This window comes from Manis javanica, chromosome 8 (assembly GCF_040802235.1).
Source record: "Manis javanica isolate MJ-LG chromosome 8, MJ_LKY, whole genome shotgun sequence".
Lineage (NCBI taxonomy): Eukaryota > Metazoa > Chordata > Mammalia > Pholidota > Manidae > Manis > Manis javanica.
In genome coordinates, this window is record NC_133163.1 from 92,575,534 (window position 1) to 92,596,357 (window position 20,824).

Here is a 20,824-nt window from a genome sequence, read left to right on the forward strand (position 1 = left end):
AATACTAAATACTCTCCACATGAAAGTAGTAAAATTCAGTAAGAAATATAATACACATTTGAAATAGATATCTAGGTTAGATTACTGTTGCAACAGGTAGCAAAATGTAGGGTAATTCTCAGACTTTTTGTTTTTGCTCAAATCACACAATGCCAGTTCACTTTTTACTTAATTTTCAATATAGCACCATTGTAGTTATACAAACTTCAGATAAGACTTAAAAATCTTAGAAGTATTCTGAAATGATAACCAGGTGAGTGTTATTTTATGAAAAGAGAATTTTTTTAAAAACCTGGCTATTTCCCAACACTTCTAAAGTTCTTATGAGATGATTCTAAACCCCAGAGCCTTCTGCCTTTCACCATGGCCACCTGCCTATTAGGCTTATATTCATCCTGGCTGGTACTTTAGATGATAAAGACAGCTAAGTGCTAAGACATTCAAAGGCTATAGCTTACCCAGAAAAGAGACTGAACAATTTGAATACCATTTACCTCACAAAAAAGAAATAATTCTGCATCAATCCTGATAAATGGAACTTTTTAGGTGCTAATACAAAGTCAACTTAGCAATTCTAGATTAGAGAAAATTAGGTACAAGTGTCAGGTAATTAAATAACCCTCCTGAAGTAAGGTAACTTCAAGAAAAATTAACTGTAGTAACATTAGTTTTTGCAGGGAAGTGGGACTTTACATCACTGACATAAAATTGCCCTAAACCCACTGTAGGGTTACCCTTAACCAGAAACAAATTTACGTACTATTAGCTTGCAGTAATTCCTTGGACACATTACAAACAGAGCCTTGTGACACAGCATTCACATTCTCATTTTGTTCAGGAGACATGGGTTCCTGTTTAATCTGAACTGATGAGTCTGGAGCAGGAACACTGCCATGGGCTTGGAAAGGAGGAGATGGGGTTACTTGGAGAGAGACTCCAGTGGGTGCTGGAGACACATGGGAAGATGGAGGCTCCGGAAAGACTGAGAGAAAAGAAGTAGGCATCAGCGTGGCATCAGCAGATGTTTGAGATCTACTGTTCCTTTGTTCTCGTATAAGGCTACAGGGAACCTGGTCTGGGCGCTCAGAAGGTTCGTATGTTTCTAAAAGGGTAAACATACACACACACAAATGCAAAAATGTTATCTGAAGTTATTTGTTTCTGCCAATTTGTATTTTTAAGACTACAAGAGAAATTTGAAGTCCCTTGTAATACCTCAAAATAGACTGCCACAGAGTCTATACAACCACAAAGGATACGGACAGAACAGAGTTAATATTCCAATGTTTCAGCTTCTAAGCGACTTATCCAAAGTCATATAGGTAATAAATGAAAACCCAAGATTTGAACCCAGGTCCTTTGATTCCTAAACCAAGGCTCTTTCTGTAATATACTGTCCCTGTTGCTAGGCATTTTGAGGATATAATCTCACAGGCTTTTCTATAGAAGCATAAAACCAAGGAGACATGAGAAACATTATATGCTCTTATAATGGCTACTTTAATCCTCCTCTATAGAGACCAAAGAAATCACAAACTACAGAGGACCCAGTCCATCAAATTCTCTCTGAATACCTTGTAATCCCTGTAGAATCTGTATTCTATGGGTCCTCAGTGCACTCATCTCCACAGTTATCTAAAAATAAAGTACTTTGTTAAGCATTTTGAAATCCAACTGCAGAGATGACACACTTTCATTAAACATTCCATTTGCTGTTACCTGCTGTTTGAGCATAAGTAGCCTCTGAACTTCAACATAAGCTGTCTGAAGTGTTGCACGGGCTTGCAGAAGGTTATTATCCATGCACTGCAATGATTTGCTTAGTTCTTCTTCCCTTAAAGAAATATTCAGCAGCTGGTCAACCTGAGAACGTTCTGCCAGAAGAAGACATAAGGCTCAGTTTAATACTGAAGACTTCCCTTCAGTACAGCTCCTCAGAAGTTGGAACTACATCAATTATCTAGGATAAGCCTTTACTTTCTCTCCAGTAGGTCACAGGAGACTCATCAAATTTCACAAATCCTGCAATCAAGCCTAATGCTCTCAGAGCCAGAAAGCACAAGTGAGCACTGGTAAGATGGAAGCACCTGCAGGCTCAAGAGTACCGCCTATGGTACCATCTTCCACCAACAGCCCTCCCAGTGAAATCTTCGTCACAGGCAAATCAGCTTTTGTAGGTTTCATCTCCCACTCTTCTTTTACCTACCACCCTCTTCCCCCAAGGCTTTTTTGCGTCAAGTAGGACCAGACCTGAACTGCTAGGACTCTCCTCCCAATCCATATTTTTCTAGTCTGTTAGTTAATGTAAAATAGTTCTCTTTATTAGAGAAGTCTTCCTGAAGATGTAGCTTTGAAATAGCACATTTAAGTTGCTTTAAATAAAATGTTCAACTATATATACATATTTGTCATCTTCATGTTTGTCTCCTTCCCATTCAGGATGCCAAGACCTCTCCCCTAAACACCAGACCCACACATCCAACTACCAATCTGCTCTCTCTCTAACTGTCTGTCTCTAAGGGATACTCAGGGAACTCATCAGGCTGCTTCCATGGAGTTTTCTAGCTCTGCAAATGATATCATCCATACAGTTACCCCAGCCAGAAACGGGTCATCCTTGACTCCCATCTTATCCCTTGCATCCAATCACTTCCTGCACTAGCCTTTATACAGAACAGGATTAGGGTCAGTGGAAGCAAGAATAAGAAGCAGCACATCAATAAGGGAGCCACCCTAGTAACTTTTCTCTCCTTAATTCACACAAGAAACAACCAAGATGCCTCAAAAATGGGAAGTGAGTGAAATGGCTATAAATGACCAAGAGGAACAAAATTTTTACTAAATGGTCTGTTCCTCTTCATCCTGTTTGAAAGGCGCAATGAGACTTTCTGGCTTTTATATTGAACTCAATTTGTCAAGATATATATAAACTTTAGCTTACAGGTCTATGGGGCATCATATATTTCTTCTACAGCTATAACTGGATATAGCAGGAAATCAAACTTTTCTACTCCCTTTAGCAAGACAACAAAAATACAAATAAATAAACAAATAACAGTGTTTGATAACCACAAGCTATACTATGTGGCAAGATATAAAAATGCTTAATTGTTGCAAGAACAATTTCTTTCTGCTAGAATATTCTGCACTATACCTTTCTTTCCTTTAATTTTCCTTCTTTTATTTTTTCTCTCAAGACTTGGGAGTTCAGGAGAAGATCCATCCTAAGGAAATAAAGAAAACTGAATAATATTAAATACATAAAGGCCATTATTTAGGAGGGGGAAAAATCAATTCTAAGACAGTCATACATTATTAGTCATAATTATTACTACCATCTCTAACATAGTAGTAGGAGTCTATGTGGTATGAACTCAAATATTAGTTGAATGAATGTATCTGATTAAAAAAAATAAAAATAATCTAAGGTCAAGAACCTTCCTGATCTTCCTAGCATTATAGAGGGGGCAAAGCCTACAGAGTTTAGGTGAAGAATTCACTTTGGTAAAGCAAGGCACGGATGCAAGTGTGGACAGAGCCAGCAGAGAGAGGGAGAGAAAAAGAGAGTGAGAGAGAGAGAGAGTGTGCGTGTGTGTCAGTCATTGTGGCAGTTTCTATTTTAATTTCAACAGGAAAATCTTTACAACAATAAGCTAAATAGTCTATGAAATAAGCCCCAAAACATCTGCTGTCATCAGATATCTCTCTCAGTGAACAATATCCACTATAGTGTCTAGCTCAAACAGCACAGTTGGAATTAGAACCCCGATCTACAAACATGTCCTTCATTGTTCTGCTATATTGCTCAGGAAATAGCCCATTTTCTCACAATGCTAGCTAGATTCCAGACAGTATCACCACCAGCAAGTCTAAGCAGTATTAGCAACAGAGATGCCAGAAGAGAAGTGGTGTCAATGCAGGCATGGATTCTGAAAGGGCCAGACTGGGTAACTGAAGTACAAGAGTACCAGAGACTAAAAATATTTCTAAGACTATGTTCATATAAACATACTCCAGTAGAATTAAAACTACCTTAGTGGTAAGCGTAGAAGCTCTGGGACCGAAAAGCACACACGTCCTACAAATGCAATAACACTCCTTTTTGGGAGCAGACAGAATGCACTGCGAAAGAGGTAAGTTACAAATGAAGATGTGGCTTACTCCTGGGTCAGATGATACAAAGAATCATCTGTGAGACTAGTTTTAGAGATGACTTCATGTTTCCCCAGTACAGTATATTGATATTCAATTACATCTAACTTAGTAGAATTACTCAGTGAAAGAAACCAGTAGGATAAGAATATGAAAATAAGAGTCTAACAAATTTTCTATTCCAGAGTAGGGAGAACCACACCCCAGATAGCCAAGAAAAATTTAACAGTTAAATCTTTCTTACAGTCAAGTCCCACATGGAATGTTCTACAAAAAGCACAAAGAATCACACTCACTCCAGTGGCTCTTCGTTTCTTTCTAATATTCTGGCTATCATTTTGTTCAGCACCAGAGGTACAGCTACTATCTGTGGCTGCATCTGCCAAACTGGAGAGTGCAAGGGCTGAGGATGCATTTGATGATGAGTTTCCTTCTCCATTACTCTCCTGGGCATTCTGATTCTCTGATGATGGTGTAGAGCTCTCCTGGCTGTTCAGGTCTTCTGCCAAATGCATCAAAGATACTGCATGGTCAGAGGGCAACTGCATACTATGTCTTCTTTGAGTAGCAACATTTTCAGCCCTTTCACCTGCTCTCAGGGGGGAAGCCAGAGAAGTCCCTTCCTGCTTCAGGGCCATGGTTATTTTCTGACTCTGTGCACTCCTCAATGAGTTACCAGGTGAAAACAGCTGCCGGGGCTCATTTTCTTTGCCTGTACCTTCCTCAGTGAAGAAGTTATACACAGAAGGAGCCCTATCCATGATCACACTGCTCTCAGAAAGGCTTCGCTTCCTCGCCAACCCAGGGGATGAAGAAATGGAAACACCTTCCCACTGGAATCCTTCTAGATCGGGGAGATCAGGCTCCCCGTCCAAATCCAACACCTCTTGATCATTTTGAACTAGAGGCACCATTTCTATGCCAAACCTTAAGAAAGAAAGAAAAGGCATAAATCAGACATGATTGGGGGAGGGTGGGACCACTTACTATGCTCGATTCTGCTAAGCACTGGAGTTACAAACATAAATAAAATGGTTTCTATCCTCAAGGAGCTCAGAGTCCCCGACATAAATTAACTATACTACAAGTGTTGTAATGCGACAAGTACTAAATTAGAAGTAGAGTATAGCTATAAGAGTACATTTGAGGGAGCACAACTGAGGGTTTTAACATGAACATTTAAACCAACAATAATAAATGTGTAATTTTTAACAGCAAACAAACCACAAAAACATTTGAGCATTCACCAGGCACTATGCTAATAACTTTATATTTATAACCTCAATAATACAAACCATGGGAATGGGGGGTACGATAAATACATTATTTCAATAAGGATAGAAATTTAAGCCTGGAGGGCTATGTAATTCTAATACAGCAGGATGATTTTCAAGTAGCAAACCTATTTGAAAACTGCTTTAACATTCAGAAAAGTTTAGCACCTCAACATAAGATGAATAGCCAAAATATTACACAAGTATTTTGTAATCATGAATATAATGTCCAGAGTAAATACAGAAGGGTAACTACCTGTAGGTTTTAAGTAAAAGGTAATGAGAACAGTTGTACATAAAAGTTGTGCCACTCATTAAGACATTCCAGAGATGATGGAGATTTACAGATACATTTTTTTATGTTGTCACTTTCTGGCCCCTATAACCAAAGTGATGGATTTCTGTTGATTTTTTTTCTATGTCCCCATCCAAGCTCCCAGATGTACATGTGCTTATTTATAGCCTGAATTCCTTGCTAGGAAACACTTCACTCCATGTGTTACAGAGTAGCCATCACTCTTTGATATTTAAACCAGACATCTGCGACAAGGTGTATTTTTTGTAAACATTTAATTAAATGTCACAAGTAGAATTCTCTTGACCAGGGTCAAGGGGTAAGTTTAAAAGAAAGAGAAATGGATATTGGAAAGAGGCACACACCTGGGTAAGCCTTTGCCTAGCTCTTGCTTTTTCTTGGTTACTTGTTGGATGACCTGTTCCCAGTTGACATTTCTCCGAGATGCATTTAGGATCTGTCGAAGGGTTGGCTTGAGCCCAGATTCCTTCTCTGTCTCACTCTTTCGATGACCACTGATATTGCGAATGCGGCGAGCACTATTGAGGTTTGGCTCAGGAAGGTGTGCTCCAGTTTTGCTCTTCAAACTAATGTGCCGGGTTAGATCTCTCTGGAGTGAGGCAGGAAAGCCAAGCTTACTTAGTTCAGGCAGGAGAGCAGCTGAGGACTGACCTATATCACTTTTTTGAAGCTCTGCATCCAAGCCTGTACTTTCAAAGCCTTCTGTTTCATAAGCTACGTGAGCTTTAACAGGGTCATCAGCCTGTGCATCTTCTAGAGAGGTTTTAAAATCTAGCAATAAACCAGCAGGTGGACTGGCTGCAGATGCCATTTGTAACTCAGATTCTTTTGGATGAACTGTTGAATTACATGGGGAACTAGATACTTTTCTAGATGTTTTCAGGTTTTGGTCATCCCCCTCTTTCTCATCAGTGGTATGAGTGCTGCAGGATAAAATTTCTTTAATTGCAGAACCCAGGGTTCCAATTTTTGTTTCATGCTTTTCTGTGTCAGACATTTCTCCATCACTTTCATCTTCTAATGTATGTACCTGAAACTCAATCTTCAAAGACCCTTTTTCAGACTCTTCTACATTCCTACTTGCTTTTGCATAGTTTCTGGTCCTTTGAGAAATGCTAAGAAGTGGACTTTGCAGTGACTCATGACATGGCAGCACTTCTTTGGCTCTTTGTAATGTATCACTTAAATTTTCATCAGGTTCCTTCTGAGTGCCAAATGTACTTTTATTGCCTTTTAAAACACGAGGACATGAACTTCGTAATTTGGAGATGTAAGAACCACGACTGCCTCCCACAGTGGGTTTGGGCAAGGGATTTGAGTGTTCTCCAGGAAAAAAAGAATTCGTTTTGTTGTTTTTGGAGGGATTCTTTGAATCTGGCTTTTGAGGAATTGATTTAGTGACTGGAATTGGGAGGAGTGCAGACTTTAATGATGGCATCTTATTTAAGGTATGCTCTTGCTCCATTTCTGAATTGGGGCAATCTCTCACCACCTCATGGGAAGCAGTGCAGTCAGAAGTGGCTTTGTGATTAAGAGATCCACTATTTGTTTCTTTTTGTGTTCTCAGTGTTGGGGAATTATTTATTTCATCCATTTGGGGCTCTTGTGTTCCTGTGGTTGTCAAGCTAAAATCAAAGAAAGGCTTATCCTTTATTTCTAACTTGTTACCAGTGACTTCCTTCATTCCAGATGGTAAATCTAGAGTCTTCTGGGAAGGGTAAGGAGTCCAGCGACGGAGCCTCTCCTTTGCTACACTGCTATTCTTCCCACCAATTTTGGAAGCTATGGTGTCTGTTTGTTTAGTGGTTTGACTTTCCAGCTGCTCAAAACTGAAGTTAAGTAGGCCTTCTGAAGGAAACTTATCACTTGTAAATCCTTCAGAAGGACCTCTATATGTGGCAACCGGACTGATTTTGTCATTTTCTTTCCGCTGCCAATTATATCTCTCTTGATTATATTTGTTTGATTTAGATTTCTTGTTCCACAGCATAGTTGTGTCTTCCATTTGACAGTTAGAATTTCTGTTTCTGCCTGGTTGAAATTTGTCTCCAGGGCCACTGTAATTCCAACTATTTGTACTACGTACACTGGATTTCCAGTTTCCGTTGCTGCTGTTCACATGCCAACTGGAAAAGCCACCTGTTCCTTCAGAATGCCAACTAGAATTCCTTCCTGTACCATTGTGATTCCAATCTACCGTTCCACTATTTGAATGCCAACCACTTCCAGAATTGCTGTGGTTGTGAAACCAGGCTGAGGAGCCTCCTGCAACACCCTTGCGCCACCCAGAACATCTCCTTGGTCCACCACTATTCCTCAAAGAATGTGGAAAGCTGTTTTTCCTAGGATTGTTAAAGCCATCTTTCTCCCATTTCCAGTCCCACTGAGGAGGTCCGCGATGATGCCATGCTGGCTGGCTGTAGCTCTCTCTGTCTCGTCTCCACTGGGGTCGCCTGTCATCAGAGTTTATTTCTTGGCTGCTAATGGAAGGTTCATCTTGTCTGGAAGAAAAACAGGTTTTCATTAGTGATTTAAAGGAAATCTTATGCTTCCATGAAAGGCAAAACCCACCAAACTTCCCTACACCTCCCTCCCTTATTCCTTAGGACATGTAATAGAGTCTATTTTTATTTTTAATAGTGGTTGCTTTCATGTCCTTAAATGATATAGTTAAACTCTGATTTCACAATTTACTGATTCAGAAATTAACCAATATCTTATTTTTGCTATCACCCTAGAAATACTAAAAATTTGACCATTTATACTATCCTCCCTTTCCTGCTGTTTTTCTTGGCATGTTCTTGCATTTTTTTCCCTGTCTGTCATCCAATTATTTTTACATTAGGCAGCTTTTTTAGAATAAAAACAATCACATTTTGTAGGTATGATCAGTTATTGTAGTTAATATTAAGTTCAGCTGCTCTTAAAATGATTTTTCCAGTTGCAGCTTCTTTCTGAAAAACCCAGTTTCTTAACCTATTTTAAATGGTAAAACTGTACCTTTAATAATCACTTTCATTAATAAACACTTTAGCAAGCACACATTTAATGACTGTTGGTGGTGAAAGAAAACTATTCTGTATAGTTCCTGTTTCTGAGGGGCTTACAACCTAGCTGAGGAAAGATTAAGGTCACAAACAGGAGCAAAATAGCACATACCAAATAAGGAGAACCCACAATCAGTGCTATAAGGAGCCCCACGAGCTACAGGTTTCTATAAAGAAGCCACAGCTGTTTAAACTACTCATGTTAGACAAGGAGCCCACAGAAATGTTAATAAATGTAAATGAACATCACAGGAATCAGTGTAAAACCATTTCCCTCTACAAATTACCTATATAGGCCTACTATAGTGCTTGGTATGTCATAGGTGCTCAAAAAAACTAAATAAAACTAGCTAAAATTTATTGAGTTGTCTGGCATTTTAAGCACTTTATAGATTATCTCATTTAATTTTCACAATCTTGAAACAAGTGTTCTTATTATTCCTTATATTTTTGATGAGAAAACTGAGGATTAGAGAGGTTAAGTAGCTTGCCTAGAGTAAGCAAGCCTGCAAGTGGTACGGCAGGGATTTGAACCTAGGCAGTCTGACTCCAGAATCTACAACTCTTAACCCTAGGCCTTGACAGAATGAAAAACCCAAAGAACAAAGTTTCTGCAGTTGAGTTCCCTCCTCTGAACTTGACTTAAATCTTAAACTCAGTACTAACTTTAATTGGCCTTAAAAGCTTTTAATGTCTATAAGATTTTAGACACAAATTAGAATTTTTTCCTTTTCACAAGATGGAATTAAAAGTTAATTTACATAAAATGAGTTTATGTAAACATAGATTTTGAATTACAACTGTTTCAAAACAGGATACTCTAAGTCCCCAAATGACAGATGTTATTACATACTCTTGCAAGATTTTTGTACCACCATTAACCAAATTGCTTTTATCTTTTGTTTCTAAGCAGTACGCAACTTCTGACATCCGAGCACATCATTGGCTCGACTATTTTAATATGATCCAGAAATGGGAGAACTGGGCAACAAATGAGCCACAAAGTACAATTCCTAGATTATGAACTGGCTAGATCGAGGGGACAACAGCATGCAGCTAAAGCCACAGCCCAGAAAGAACCACCTAGATTAAAAACCTTATGAAAGAAAAAACAAAAAACACCTCATGAGGAAATAAGCAGATGACTTGATAAATAGGTCACCAAAGAGGCATATTTGAATGCTCAAAAGATAGTCACTGCAATATGAATGTCTAATTTACTGAGAAGCTCTTATACTCTCTGACTTAATGTTTAATCATTTATAGATAGCTAATAATGGCACAAGTGTAAGAAAAAAAACAGAAGTTAGTCTCTTAAGGCTCCAACACCGTAACCAAGAATAAACTACAGCTCTACTCAAAGTAGTTAGAATGTCATTTGAAGGACTAAGCAACTGAATGGATTTAAGAACCATGTTTCTGTTGATACTTTAAGAGTAAGAAAGTCTCCTTCAAGGACTTGTTCAAAAAACTTTTAGCATATACAGTAAAAAAAACGACTTCCCTTTTATGCTAAACGTCTAAGACTGAAGTGCAGACTGGGTGTAACTTTAAAATTTTAAATGTTAAGGTCTTTAAAATATTATTTTAGAATTTGAAGTGTTTCTCAGTATGTCCTAGGACTTGAAAAATTACCCCACCTCATAACTGGTTCTCTCTCTCTTTTACTCATATCTGCTTCATTAGTTAAACTCTTTACATCAGAAATCAGTAAGGTAAAAATACAAAAGCCCTAATAAGTGAATTATGTAGATATGCAATTATGTAGTACAAGCTGGAAAACGTACATTGCTCCAATGATTGTTACACTGTCAAACTGAAAATATAAATGTATTTAATAAGTATTTTCTGAAGCACAAAGTGATAAAGTGATAAATCAAATTTGGTAGAAGTGCCATGTTCATATCAGGCAAAACATTTTTTCCTAAGGGATGCAATAAGAAATACTATATAATTTATTCAAATGAAATTTGTACACTAGTACTTTTCTACTAGAAAATTTGGAGAATGAATAAAAGCAATTTATTGTAGTCCAAAAAAATCTGGAACAAATAAAAACAATCCTAAACATAGTTATCAACATGGCAAAAATTTCAGATATGCAGAAGCTATAGTTGTACCACATCCAGAGCTCTTGAATCAACATCCAGAGCTATAGGAGATGAATAATTTAACTGCTTTTTTTGCTTCCTTTTGTGTAGGGACAATACTGCTTGTTTTTTTTAAAGCAGATAGTACCATAGTTTGAGAAAGGATTCCACTGACCTTTTATGCAAGATAGAAATTTTAAGCTAAATTCTGTAACTAAGATAAACTTGAAAGCTACAGGCTGAAAAGTATGGAAGTGGTAAATGTATTTTCTACTACATTCTGTTTCAGATAACCTTTTTCAAAAAATAAAATTCATTACTCACCGACTTTGTTCTTTCCTTTGTTTTATTAACTGCAAAAGTTCCTTGTCAAAATAATCTTCTTCCTCTTCTCCCTTTCCATCATCTTCTCTTTCCTGGGCATCAACGTTATCTTTGTGCAACTGGCCAGAAATGTGCTTTGCATATGCAGAAAGCCCCACTTCTGTGACCCCGCATACTCGGCACTCATGACTACTGTCCCTAGGGAAAGAGGGAGATGAGGGACATTCAATTCTCCCCACTGGCATGGCACTCTCCCCAGACCTGTTACAGTTTCCTCTGAAAGACACTGCACACTTCCGCACAGTGAAGAATTAGTACTGATCGATTTCAATGCTCCTTTCATCACTTTCAATGAATTTGTTCATAAATTATTTTTGAAATGAATTTAAGATTCTTTTCCAGCAATCAAGAGGTAGCACACTTCAGAATAATGTAGTTTAGGAGGAGAAAATCTTCTTAATTGCTGTACTTAAAATCTTGCCAGAGGAAACGTGGTGAAAGGGGAGGCAGGGCAGGGGGCTCAGAGCAAAGAGAAGCTGCTCTGGAGCTCACCCATGGTGCCGGCTGCTCTCAGCAAGCCTGGTGACAGTGCTTACATTTAACCTCTGGCTCCAGAGCTTTCTCCCAGTGAAAGTTAAGGGGTGGAGAAAAGAGTAGGTGGCATAGCCAATCCCAACCGGGTAACTAAATTGGAACACTTGGAGCTCTGCCAGGAATGTGAAGATTCCAGTTCCCAGGGCAAATGACAGGAGTCATCTCAACAAACTTTTTTGGTCTAGATGATACATGTGATCTGCATTCTGCTTCAGAAGGGCTTATTTTAAAGGGAATGGAAAGCATTTCAGTTGTAGGAAGTTAACAGCTGTGCTAGGCAAATGGTTTTTCTCAAGTTTCAGAAAATGCTACAGTTGAGAGAGAAGCAAAGCCAGGTTCTTAGCTGAGAAAACTGGGTAGACTTTTTTTCTTTTACTTAATACACTTAATGGTAAATCTCATACTTGGCTAATTTAAGAAGCCAAAGTCTTGAATCAACATCCAGAGCTATAGGAGATGAATAATTTAACTGCTTTTTTTGCTTCCTGAAATCCCCTGTTCGGGTCAGCTGTCTATGCAGCCACTGATGAGAATCATTGAACACCATGACCACAGATTTGATGAATGAACAGGAGTAACGGTTTCATGATCCAGATTGGCTTAACTCTGTATTGTCTGTCTTGGTTTATACCAGTTTTTGCACTTCCTAGGCCAACCTATTAAAAAAAAGTCAACACAAAAAGGCATGCCATCTTTGATAAGACACACACACACACACACACTGTTCCATCTTCCCCTCATATACATCTATCAAACCAAGGCAAAATTCATATCACCTAACCAGAAGGGACCCCAAAACCATGCAACTTCATTTACTAGGTTTCTCTTGCAGATCTGAACATTCATTCCAAAAAAAAATTTATTGATCAACTACCAAATTCCAGGCACAATAGTAAATATATGGTTACGGTTGTCTAGGGTGACAAAGTATAAACAAATGATTCCCAGTAAATTAAAACAAAACAAAATACAGTTTCTTACTTTGTAAGAATTATGGAGAACACTCAGAAAAATGGGGAAAATTCATTAAGTTTTTTACCTTTTTTTGGCTCATAATCTCAAATGCTCTTGATGTAACATAGTCTTTGATGTTAAGGTTAATTTTAATGAGTTCCAATCAGGTTCTCTTAAAATACTATTACCTGATTATCCTGAATATCAATATTCTAATTCCTTCTAGTCCTCAAAGAACTTAAATACATTATTTTCACTGAGAGTGTTCCACTGTACTTACTGTATTTACATACTTAAAGAAAAATAATCCTCAACTTTTTCCCATTGACCAGGGATATCCATACTCTTCTCTCCAGCAATTAAAATTGTGGGAGCTCAAAGTGAACATAACCTTTTAACAGAAAACAAGCCTACTCTCATAGGAACTCAGAAAGATGTTAATATATAAACTTAAATCTCTCCAAAATGGACAGTACTATAAGAATCTGAGTCTTAAGTAACCTAAAATACATAATTCACATAGTAAAAATTTGAAACAACTGCATTTTCTGGTTAGGAAATCTTTTGGGGGCTTTAAACTCTCTAAAATAATGGAAAATGTTTCAGTCCACTTTTCTACCTAAAAACTTATAGAATGCTAAACTGTATATTGCAGTACTAGGGACATGATTATAAAAGGTATTCTTCAACAAAATCCCTGATTTTGCCTTTACTTCTAAAATGCAGTGAATTTTTCTCATATCAAACCATCTAAATCCCTCTATCTTTAAAGACGTAACTGGAAGGCCACACTGGCTTTTTAAAATATTAAGGAATGTAGTGTAAAGCAGACAGTATTTGAGTGCGTTAAAAATAAACATCCATAATCACAAACCCACATACTTTGCAATCCCCAAGTATATGTTGGAGCACAACATATATAAGTAAAAGCACAAGTATATGTTGGATATGTAACAAACACTCAAACACAGATTTTTAAAACATTTCTCCTTTCCTTGCAACAAAGAATATTAACTATAGTTCCAAGTTATTTGATAGAAAAACACCTTAAAAGATCCTGCCCAGAAGGGTACACACAGTAAGTGCAACATAAAAGTTAACAGTAAGAATGATTTATCAAAAAAGAGGGACTTAATATTTTTTCTAATAAATGAAATCTAGCTAAAAAAAAAAAGATAAGCTTTACAAGAAACCTCAAAATAAGAAAAGAGAGAATGCACATTTACTAGGGAAAGAACAGGGTAGGTCAACCACATCTCTTCAAAATTCAAGTATGTCTGTGTCTGGAGGCAAGCATATTACCTATTCTACACACAATATGCGCTCATGCTTCCCACATGGTATTTGGGAAACCATGTTTGGAAAAGTTAACAACAAAACAATATTTTAAAGATGTTGTCTTCCAATTCTTTGTCATAACCAGTTAAAATACTACTTTATGTAATTATGCAAAGTAACTGTTGGAAAAACATACTGCTTTACTTCCTGAAAGATGGAAAGTTTCCTCAGGGTGTTTTAAAGGAGGGCCCGAATTAGCCTCATCCTGTTACCACCCAATTTCCTCTCATGTGTGAAAGGCCAAGCCTTAAGATATTCTATCCATAAGCTTTTCTTTATTAAGCCTGCTCTAACTATACCACAACAGCTGGTTGATAAATAAAGGTCTGTGACTTTTTAATAGTATTTATCTGTAGGAACTACTTAAGAGGCCCACACATCTGAACACATATTAGGAAAAAATATGGAAATGTTCCAGATGTTCATAATTGTCAACCAAAATTTACAGTTATATGAATATAAAGTGAAACAGAAGGCTGTAACATTGTCAGTAATTACACATGAAATTCAGGGGAGATAATCACAAACTGATAGAAGGAAGGAGAAAGAATAATAACTGATAACTATTTGTCCCTATGGTACAAACTAGTGAAGACAATTTGTCACTACAGCAAATGTTAAGTATATGATTTCTGTAATTTTTTTTTTAAATAGTTTTGTCTGCTGTTTTCCTTGCAACCTGCTTGCCTTCTCCCTTGTAATTTGTTACAGACCAGGGAACTATATAAAACTTGTTAGTATTTTATCTAAACTATGAGCAAATAAGTACCAAATTTGCTCTCCCTTAAATAAAATGAGTTTGGGTGTTAAAGCTGACATTTATGCTGTCAACTCAGAGGTTTCTACTGCTTTCTCTTTGATTATTTGACTATGCTCCAAATAACTGAAAATAGTAGACAAAACCTCCACTTATGTTAATAAAACAAAATATGTGTGTATATAGAAATATAAATCTATGTATACAAACAGAAAGATGTTTGGGTAAGATATACACCAAATTATTGACTTTCCTCTAAGAGGGGAGGAGGATTTGGGAGAAGGAGCTGAGAGGACTCTACTTTTTACTTTTTATGATTCTGTATTGATTATGAACATGAATCTTAAATCAAAATGTTTTTAAGTAGTAGATTAGTGATTTTTGAATAAAGAAGGCATTAGTCTTAGAATAAAATGGGCTTCTTTCCTAATGACTAGATTACTGACCTCATTTATTTTGTTGGATTTTTATAATGCAGTCAGGTAGCAGGTAAACGGCCCAGAAAAAGGTGAATTCCAGAAGGAATTCTGTTGGAAATGGGATAAAGTAACTAATATAACCAAATGTAGATAATCAAAGGTTGACTATACTTCACAGATTTCCAATGATAATGAGTTATAGATTACAGACATTTGCAATATTACGATAAGGGCTCACCACACTAAATCTGAGTAAGAGCCTCTTTTGTACTGCCGCCACGATCTAACCATCCCACAGCAAGGTGCTGAGACCATGGAAAAATTCCACTAATCTGTTAAACAGATACTGAAAATTTAGTGACATATTAGTTTGCTCACACAATCTAACCCTGTATTACTTAAAATACAAATATTTTCAAATGATGTAGGCTGACATCTTGATCAAAGCTTATAACTATACTTCATGGAAGACAGAATGAATATTTCCCAGTTTCCCAATGTTTCTTTGTTCCATACTGTCTCTAAACTCCAAGCTCACACAAGTCAAAAACATCAAAAAAGGGACCATGATGGAAAAAAAAGACATGCAATATTCACATGCTATCTTTTAATTTTTTAAAGGTGCTACTTATTAGATTTTCCTTCCTTAAACATCTCAAGCTTTATATCACAAAATAGCATTCTTAAATACTCAAAGTTTGTACTTTTATTTACACTAATGAGATTCAATACTATTTGACAGACTTTGGACTTCTCAGACTATTCTAGAAACACTAGAGGTTTATGGCATGCAATAATTTGTAACAATTCTGAGGCAATGATATAAAATATCCCAGTTGTAAGGCTGGTATGTAGAAATGAGAAAGTTTACTAATTAGAGAATCAGCTCATCCCAACCCACCTTTATTGTAATCTAGTTGCTGGAGCTCCTGTGAACTCTACATATTTGAGATGCACAAAGATTTATCCTTGTTGAATGCCAAAAAAAAATCTACTATACTTGTTATTAATTCTAAAAACAGTTTTATGCCATAAGACAATATTCATGTATGAAGGATTACTATAAAATACACTGACAGGCACCATCAGCACTCAGATCCCCTCCCCTCTCATTCACAAGTTTATGGAAGATAGCCGTTCCCATACCTGCCCTTCAGGTTCTCAAGTTCCCTGTGATGCAACATGCTCCGCATGTGTTTGTCCATCTCCTTCAAAATTAAAGAAAGCAGATTAAACAAAGGGGGACTGCTTTGGGAAACCAATGTTCCTTTGGTCCTATTCAATCAACAGTTAGAGCTCAAGTTCCTTGTGTCAAAAGTGTTTGTTGCAGTTACTCTTCTCAATTCAATATTGAAATCAGTTACTTATTAAATGATTCTTTAGCTGTGTTTTTTACATATTTCATTTTTAAATAAAGGAACTGTTAAGAAAGACCTATTTAAGGGGCTCTCCTCAAAGGTTAGAAAGTATGTTATCTTTAGGAGGCCAAAGATTTAAGAATAAACTCTGTGGGTTAAATTTTATCCCAATATGAGGAATTTAATAGTTTATTTTATTATAAAAAGTCTCTGAAATCATGTAACTTCTCAACTACTTGGCTACTTTTCTCCATAGTCTTTCCCAAGTCAATTGAGTTTCTCAAGAGTTAAGTTATAACTCTCTCTGTTGGCTAGGGCCTGACATACAGTCATCAGTACTGTTGAATGAACAGATAGATATAACAGTTCTAGATAGAAGTAAAGAACATAACAGAAATTCTTTATGGCTGATCAGAAAGTTTTTAAAAACTGCTTTGAACACAGCAGCTCAATCATGCCTTCATCATCACTGCCCATACCCCTACCCCCCAAATGATTTGTTCGGTTTTAATGAAAAGTTAAAAAATTTACTTGGTTCTCTCCTCCCTTCTTCGCACCTTTAATGGGAAGAAAATTAAATCTGTGGGAAGAGCTTCCACTTAAAAACTTGTGTGCACATGCAGACACACCTCTAAAAAATAAAAAAGCTGTAAATGTCTGTCCCTTTGTCACACCAAAGTGTATACACCCAGCATGCCATAATTAGAGAATGGCTGTTTACACATATAATAAAAGGCCTACCATAACTGTTGAGTATTACTATTAACTGTTCCCTGTGCTGGTGTCCCAAACATTTTCTCACTTGAACTGCAAAACACTGCTGAGGAAATATTATTAACGTCATGAGGACACAAGGAATGCAGAAAAGCAAACTTATTCAAATATTTATCAAGTCTTATTATGTGCCAAGTACAGAGCTAGACATTGAAGGAGTAAGTGTGAAAATATTCAGTCTTGCCCTCTCAGAATCAGAGATAATCAGGTGGTCAAGCTAGGACTCAAACCCTGGCAGATCTGAACTAAAGCTAATGTTTTGAACACCATGTAAGCACTTGGTGCATTGAGATTTTTTCATTACATACAGTTCATTTGTCAAAAAGAGCACACAACCTAACTACCTAGTCTTACTTTATCTACTACAACTATGTGACAAACAGGGTTATGATTCACAACACTTTCTTTAAATGGCAATTTTACTGAAGATAACTGTTTCTTTCCGATTTCTACAAATGCTTCATTTGGAGGGGTAGCTTTACATGTGACTCCTTCTAGCTACAAATGACTGGCCACTAATTAGAATGAACACTTACAGTGCGGAAAACTGAGTTGAATTGACATAATATAAAATGAGAAAAATCCATAAACAATACACAACACCTGCTCAAATCTCCATGTTTCCTATTATTTAATTTTATCTTGGATTAGATTTACATATGCCAAATCCCCTTTTATTGAGCTAAATTTAAGTGAGCTCTGTTTCTTAAAATAAAACCACTCCAGACTAAAACAGTATTCACTGAAATAGGTTATTCTCTGATATAAAAACCAATTTTATATTCTATTTCAGTTATAAAAACATTATCATTCAAAACTAGTTTTAACATGATGTTTGATTGTCTAAGACAGTTCACAAATCTTTTCCTAAATTTACATGTAAAATTCTCTCTTATCCTATCCTAAGGAATGAATGCAAACAGGCAACTGAGCTTTCAAAATAACTGGGAAAGATGCATAAGCATAGGATTAAACAGCCCCCAGGGTATACCTGCTCAGTTACTACACTTCAGTGTAGTTTCCTATACATTTGTCATTGTGTTTTTAAAAGGAGGAAGAGAATAGAAAAAAAAAAAAGATTTGGTGGTAGAACACACTGAATAATACAAAAAAATGTTTTTAAATTACTTTTTAAGGAGCCAGGATGGCGGCGTAAGTAGAGCAGCGGAAATCTCCCCTCCCAAAACCACATATATCTATGAAAATATAACAAAGGCAACTCTTCCTAAAATAGAACCACAGGACACAGGACAACATCCAGACCACATCCACAACTGCGAGAACCCAGCGCCTCGCGAAGGGGGTAAGATACAAGCCCCAGCCTGGTGGGACCCGAGCACCCCTCCCCCCGGCCCCTGGCAGGTGGAGAGGAGTCAGCAGTGAGGGAGAGAGAGCCCAGGACTGCTGAACACCCAGCCCCAGGATTCCGGACCAGAGCGCAGACACAGTGCATGTGTGCAGTACTGGATACTAGGGAAACAGGGCGACAGGACTGGTGAGCAGGTGTCTGAGGCTGACGCCGGAGAACAAAGAAACGGGAGCAGTTTTTTTTTTTTTTGGCGAGTGCTTTTTGGAAGCCTTAAAGGGACAGGGACCCCAATACTAGGGAAACACGGCAGCAAGACCAGTGAGCGGGAGCCTGACACCGGCACCTGAGGACAAAGAAAATCGCGCGTTTTTCTCCTTTCTTTTGGCGAGTGCTTTTTGGAAGTCTTAAAGGGACAGGGAACCCAATACTAGGGAAACAGGGCAGCAAGACCAGTGAGCGGGTGCCTGAGACTGGCACCTGAGGACAAAGAAAATCACGCGTTTTTCCCTTTTTTTGTGGTGAGTGCTTTTTGGAAGCCTTAAAGGGACAGGAACCCCAATACTAGGGAAACAGGGCAGCAAGACCGATGACGGGGTGCCTGAGACCAGCACCTGAGGACAAAGAAAATCGCACGTTCCCCCCCCCTTTTTGTTAATTATTATTATTATTATTTTTTCTCTTTCCCTGTTGCTGTTGTTGTTTTGGTATGGTGAGTGCTTTTTGGAAGTCTTAAAGGGGCAGGACAGGACACTTACCCAGAGGCAGGGAATCTGGGGATCTCTGGGCACTCTAACCCGCTGGGGAACAGGGAGCACAGAAGCCACTTACAGAGATAAGTAGCCTCCCAGATGCTCCCCCTCCAATGGGGCTCCACCATTTTGGAGGAGCGGCCCCAGCCAGGCCACGCCCACAGCAACAGCAGAGATAAACTGCAAACCAAAGAGGCAGGTGGCGGAAGCCCAGTCTGCGCACAGCTGCCAAGCATACGCCACTAGAGGTCGCTATTCTCCCAGGAGAGGAAGGCCACAAACCAACAAGAAGGAAAGCTCTCCTAGCTGTCACTCGTACCAGCTATGCAAACTATCTCTATCGCCACAAAAAGGCAAAACTACAGGCAGACAAAGATCACAGAGACAACACCTGAGAAGGAGACAGACCTAACCAGTCTTCCTGAAAAAGAATTCAAAATAAAAATCATGAACGTGCTGACAGAGATGCAGAGAAAAATGCAAGAGCAATGTGATGAGATGCACAGAAAAATGCAAGAGCAATGGGATGAAGTCCGGAGGGAGATAACAGATGTCAGGAACGAGATCACAGAAGTGAAACAATCCCTGGAAGGATTTATAAGCAGAATGGATAAGATGCAAGACGGCACTGAAGGACTAGAAACCAGAGAACAGGAACGTATAGAAGCTGACATAGAGAGAGATAAAAGGATCCCCAGGAACAAAACAACACTAAGAGAACTATGTGACCAATCCAAAAGGAATAATATTCGTACTATAGGGGTACCAGAAGAAGAAGAAAGAGGAAAAGGGATAGAACGTCTCTTTGAAGAAATAACTGCTGAAAACTTCCCCAAACTGGGGGAGGAAATAATCGAACAGAGCACGGAAATACACAGAACCCCCAACAGAAAGGATCCAAGGAGGACAACACCAAGACACATAATAATTAAAATGGCAAGGATCAAGGACAAGGAAGGAATTTTAAAGGCAGCTAGAGAGAAAAGGGTCACCTATAAAGGAAAACCCATCAGGCTAACATCACACTTCTCGACAGAAACCCTACAGGCCAGAAGAGAATGGCATGATATATTTAATGCAATGAAACAGAAGGGCCTTGAACCAAGGATACTGTATCCAGCATGACTATCATTTAAATATGATGGCGGGATTAAACAATTTCCAGACAAGCAAAAGCTGAGGGAATTTGCTACGCACAAACCACCTCTACAGGGCATCTTACAGGGACTGCTCTACATAGGAGCACTCCTAAAAAGAGCAGAGAACAAAACACACAACATATGAAGAATGGAGGAGGAGGAATAAGAAGGGAGAGAAGAAGAGAATCTCCAGACAGTGTACAGAACAGCTCAATAAGCGAGCTAAGTTA

General features: G+C 38.0%; 1 protein-coding gene across 7 annotated transcripts in view; it reads right to left on the minus strand.

The window, feature by feature from the left end:
- ZNF106 (zinc finger protein 106) overlaps positions 1 to 20,824 on the minus strand; it is an 83,593-nt gene that overhangs the window by 31,709 nt on the left and 31,060 nt on the right. For 3 of the 7 annotated variants that reach the window (XM_073211694.1, XM_073211691.1, XM_073211692.1), the window contains exons 3-10: positions 16,412 to 16,473; positions 11,204 to 11,401; positions 6,087 to 8,243; positions 4,449 to 5,079; positions 3,155 to 3,224; positions 1,720 to 1,874; positions 1,575 to 1,635; positions 761 to 1,102 (exon numbers count right to left, since the gene is read on the minus strand). In XM_073211694.1, the coding sequence (XP_073067795.1) occupies positions 761 to 1,102; positions 1,575 to 1,635; positions 1,720 to 1,874; positions 3,155 to 3,224; positions 4,449 to 5,079; positions 6,087 to 8,243; positions 11,204 to 11,401; positions 16,412 to 16,473 (3,676 nt within the window). The remainder of the gene's footprint in view (positions 1 to 760; positions 1,103 to 1,574; positions 1,636 to 1,719; positions 1,875 to 3,154; positions 3,225 to 4,448; positions 5,080 to 6,086; positions 8,244 to 11,203; positions 11,402 to 16,411; positions 16,474 to 20,824) is intronic. The other 4 variants (XM_073211695.1, XM_073211693.1, XM_073211696.1 and 1 more) reach the window with 4 other exon arrangements.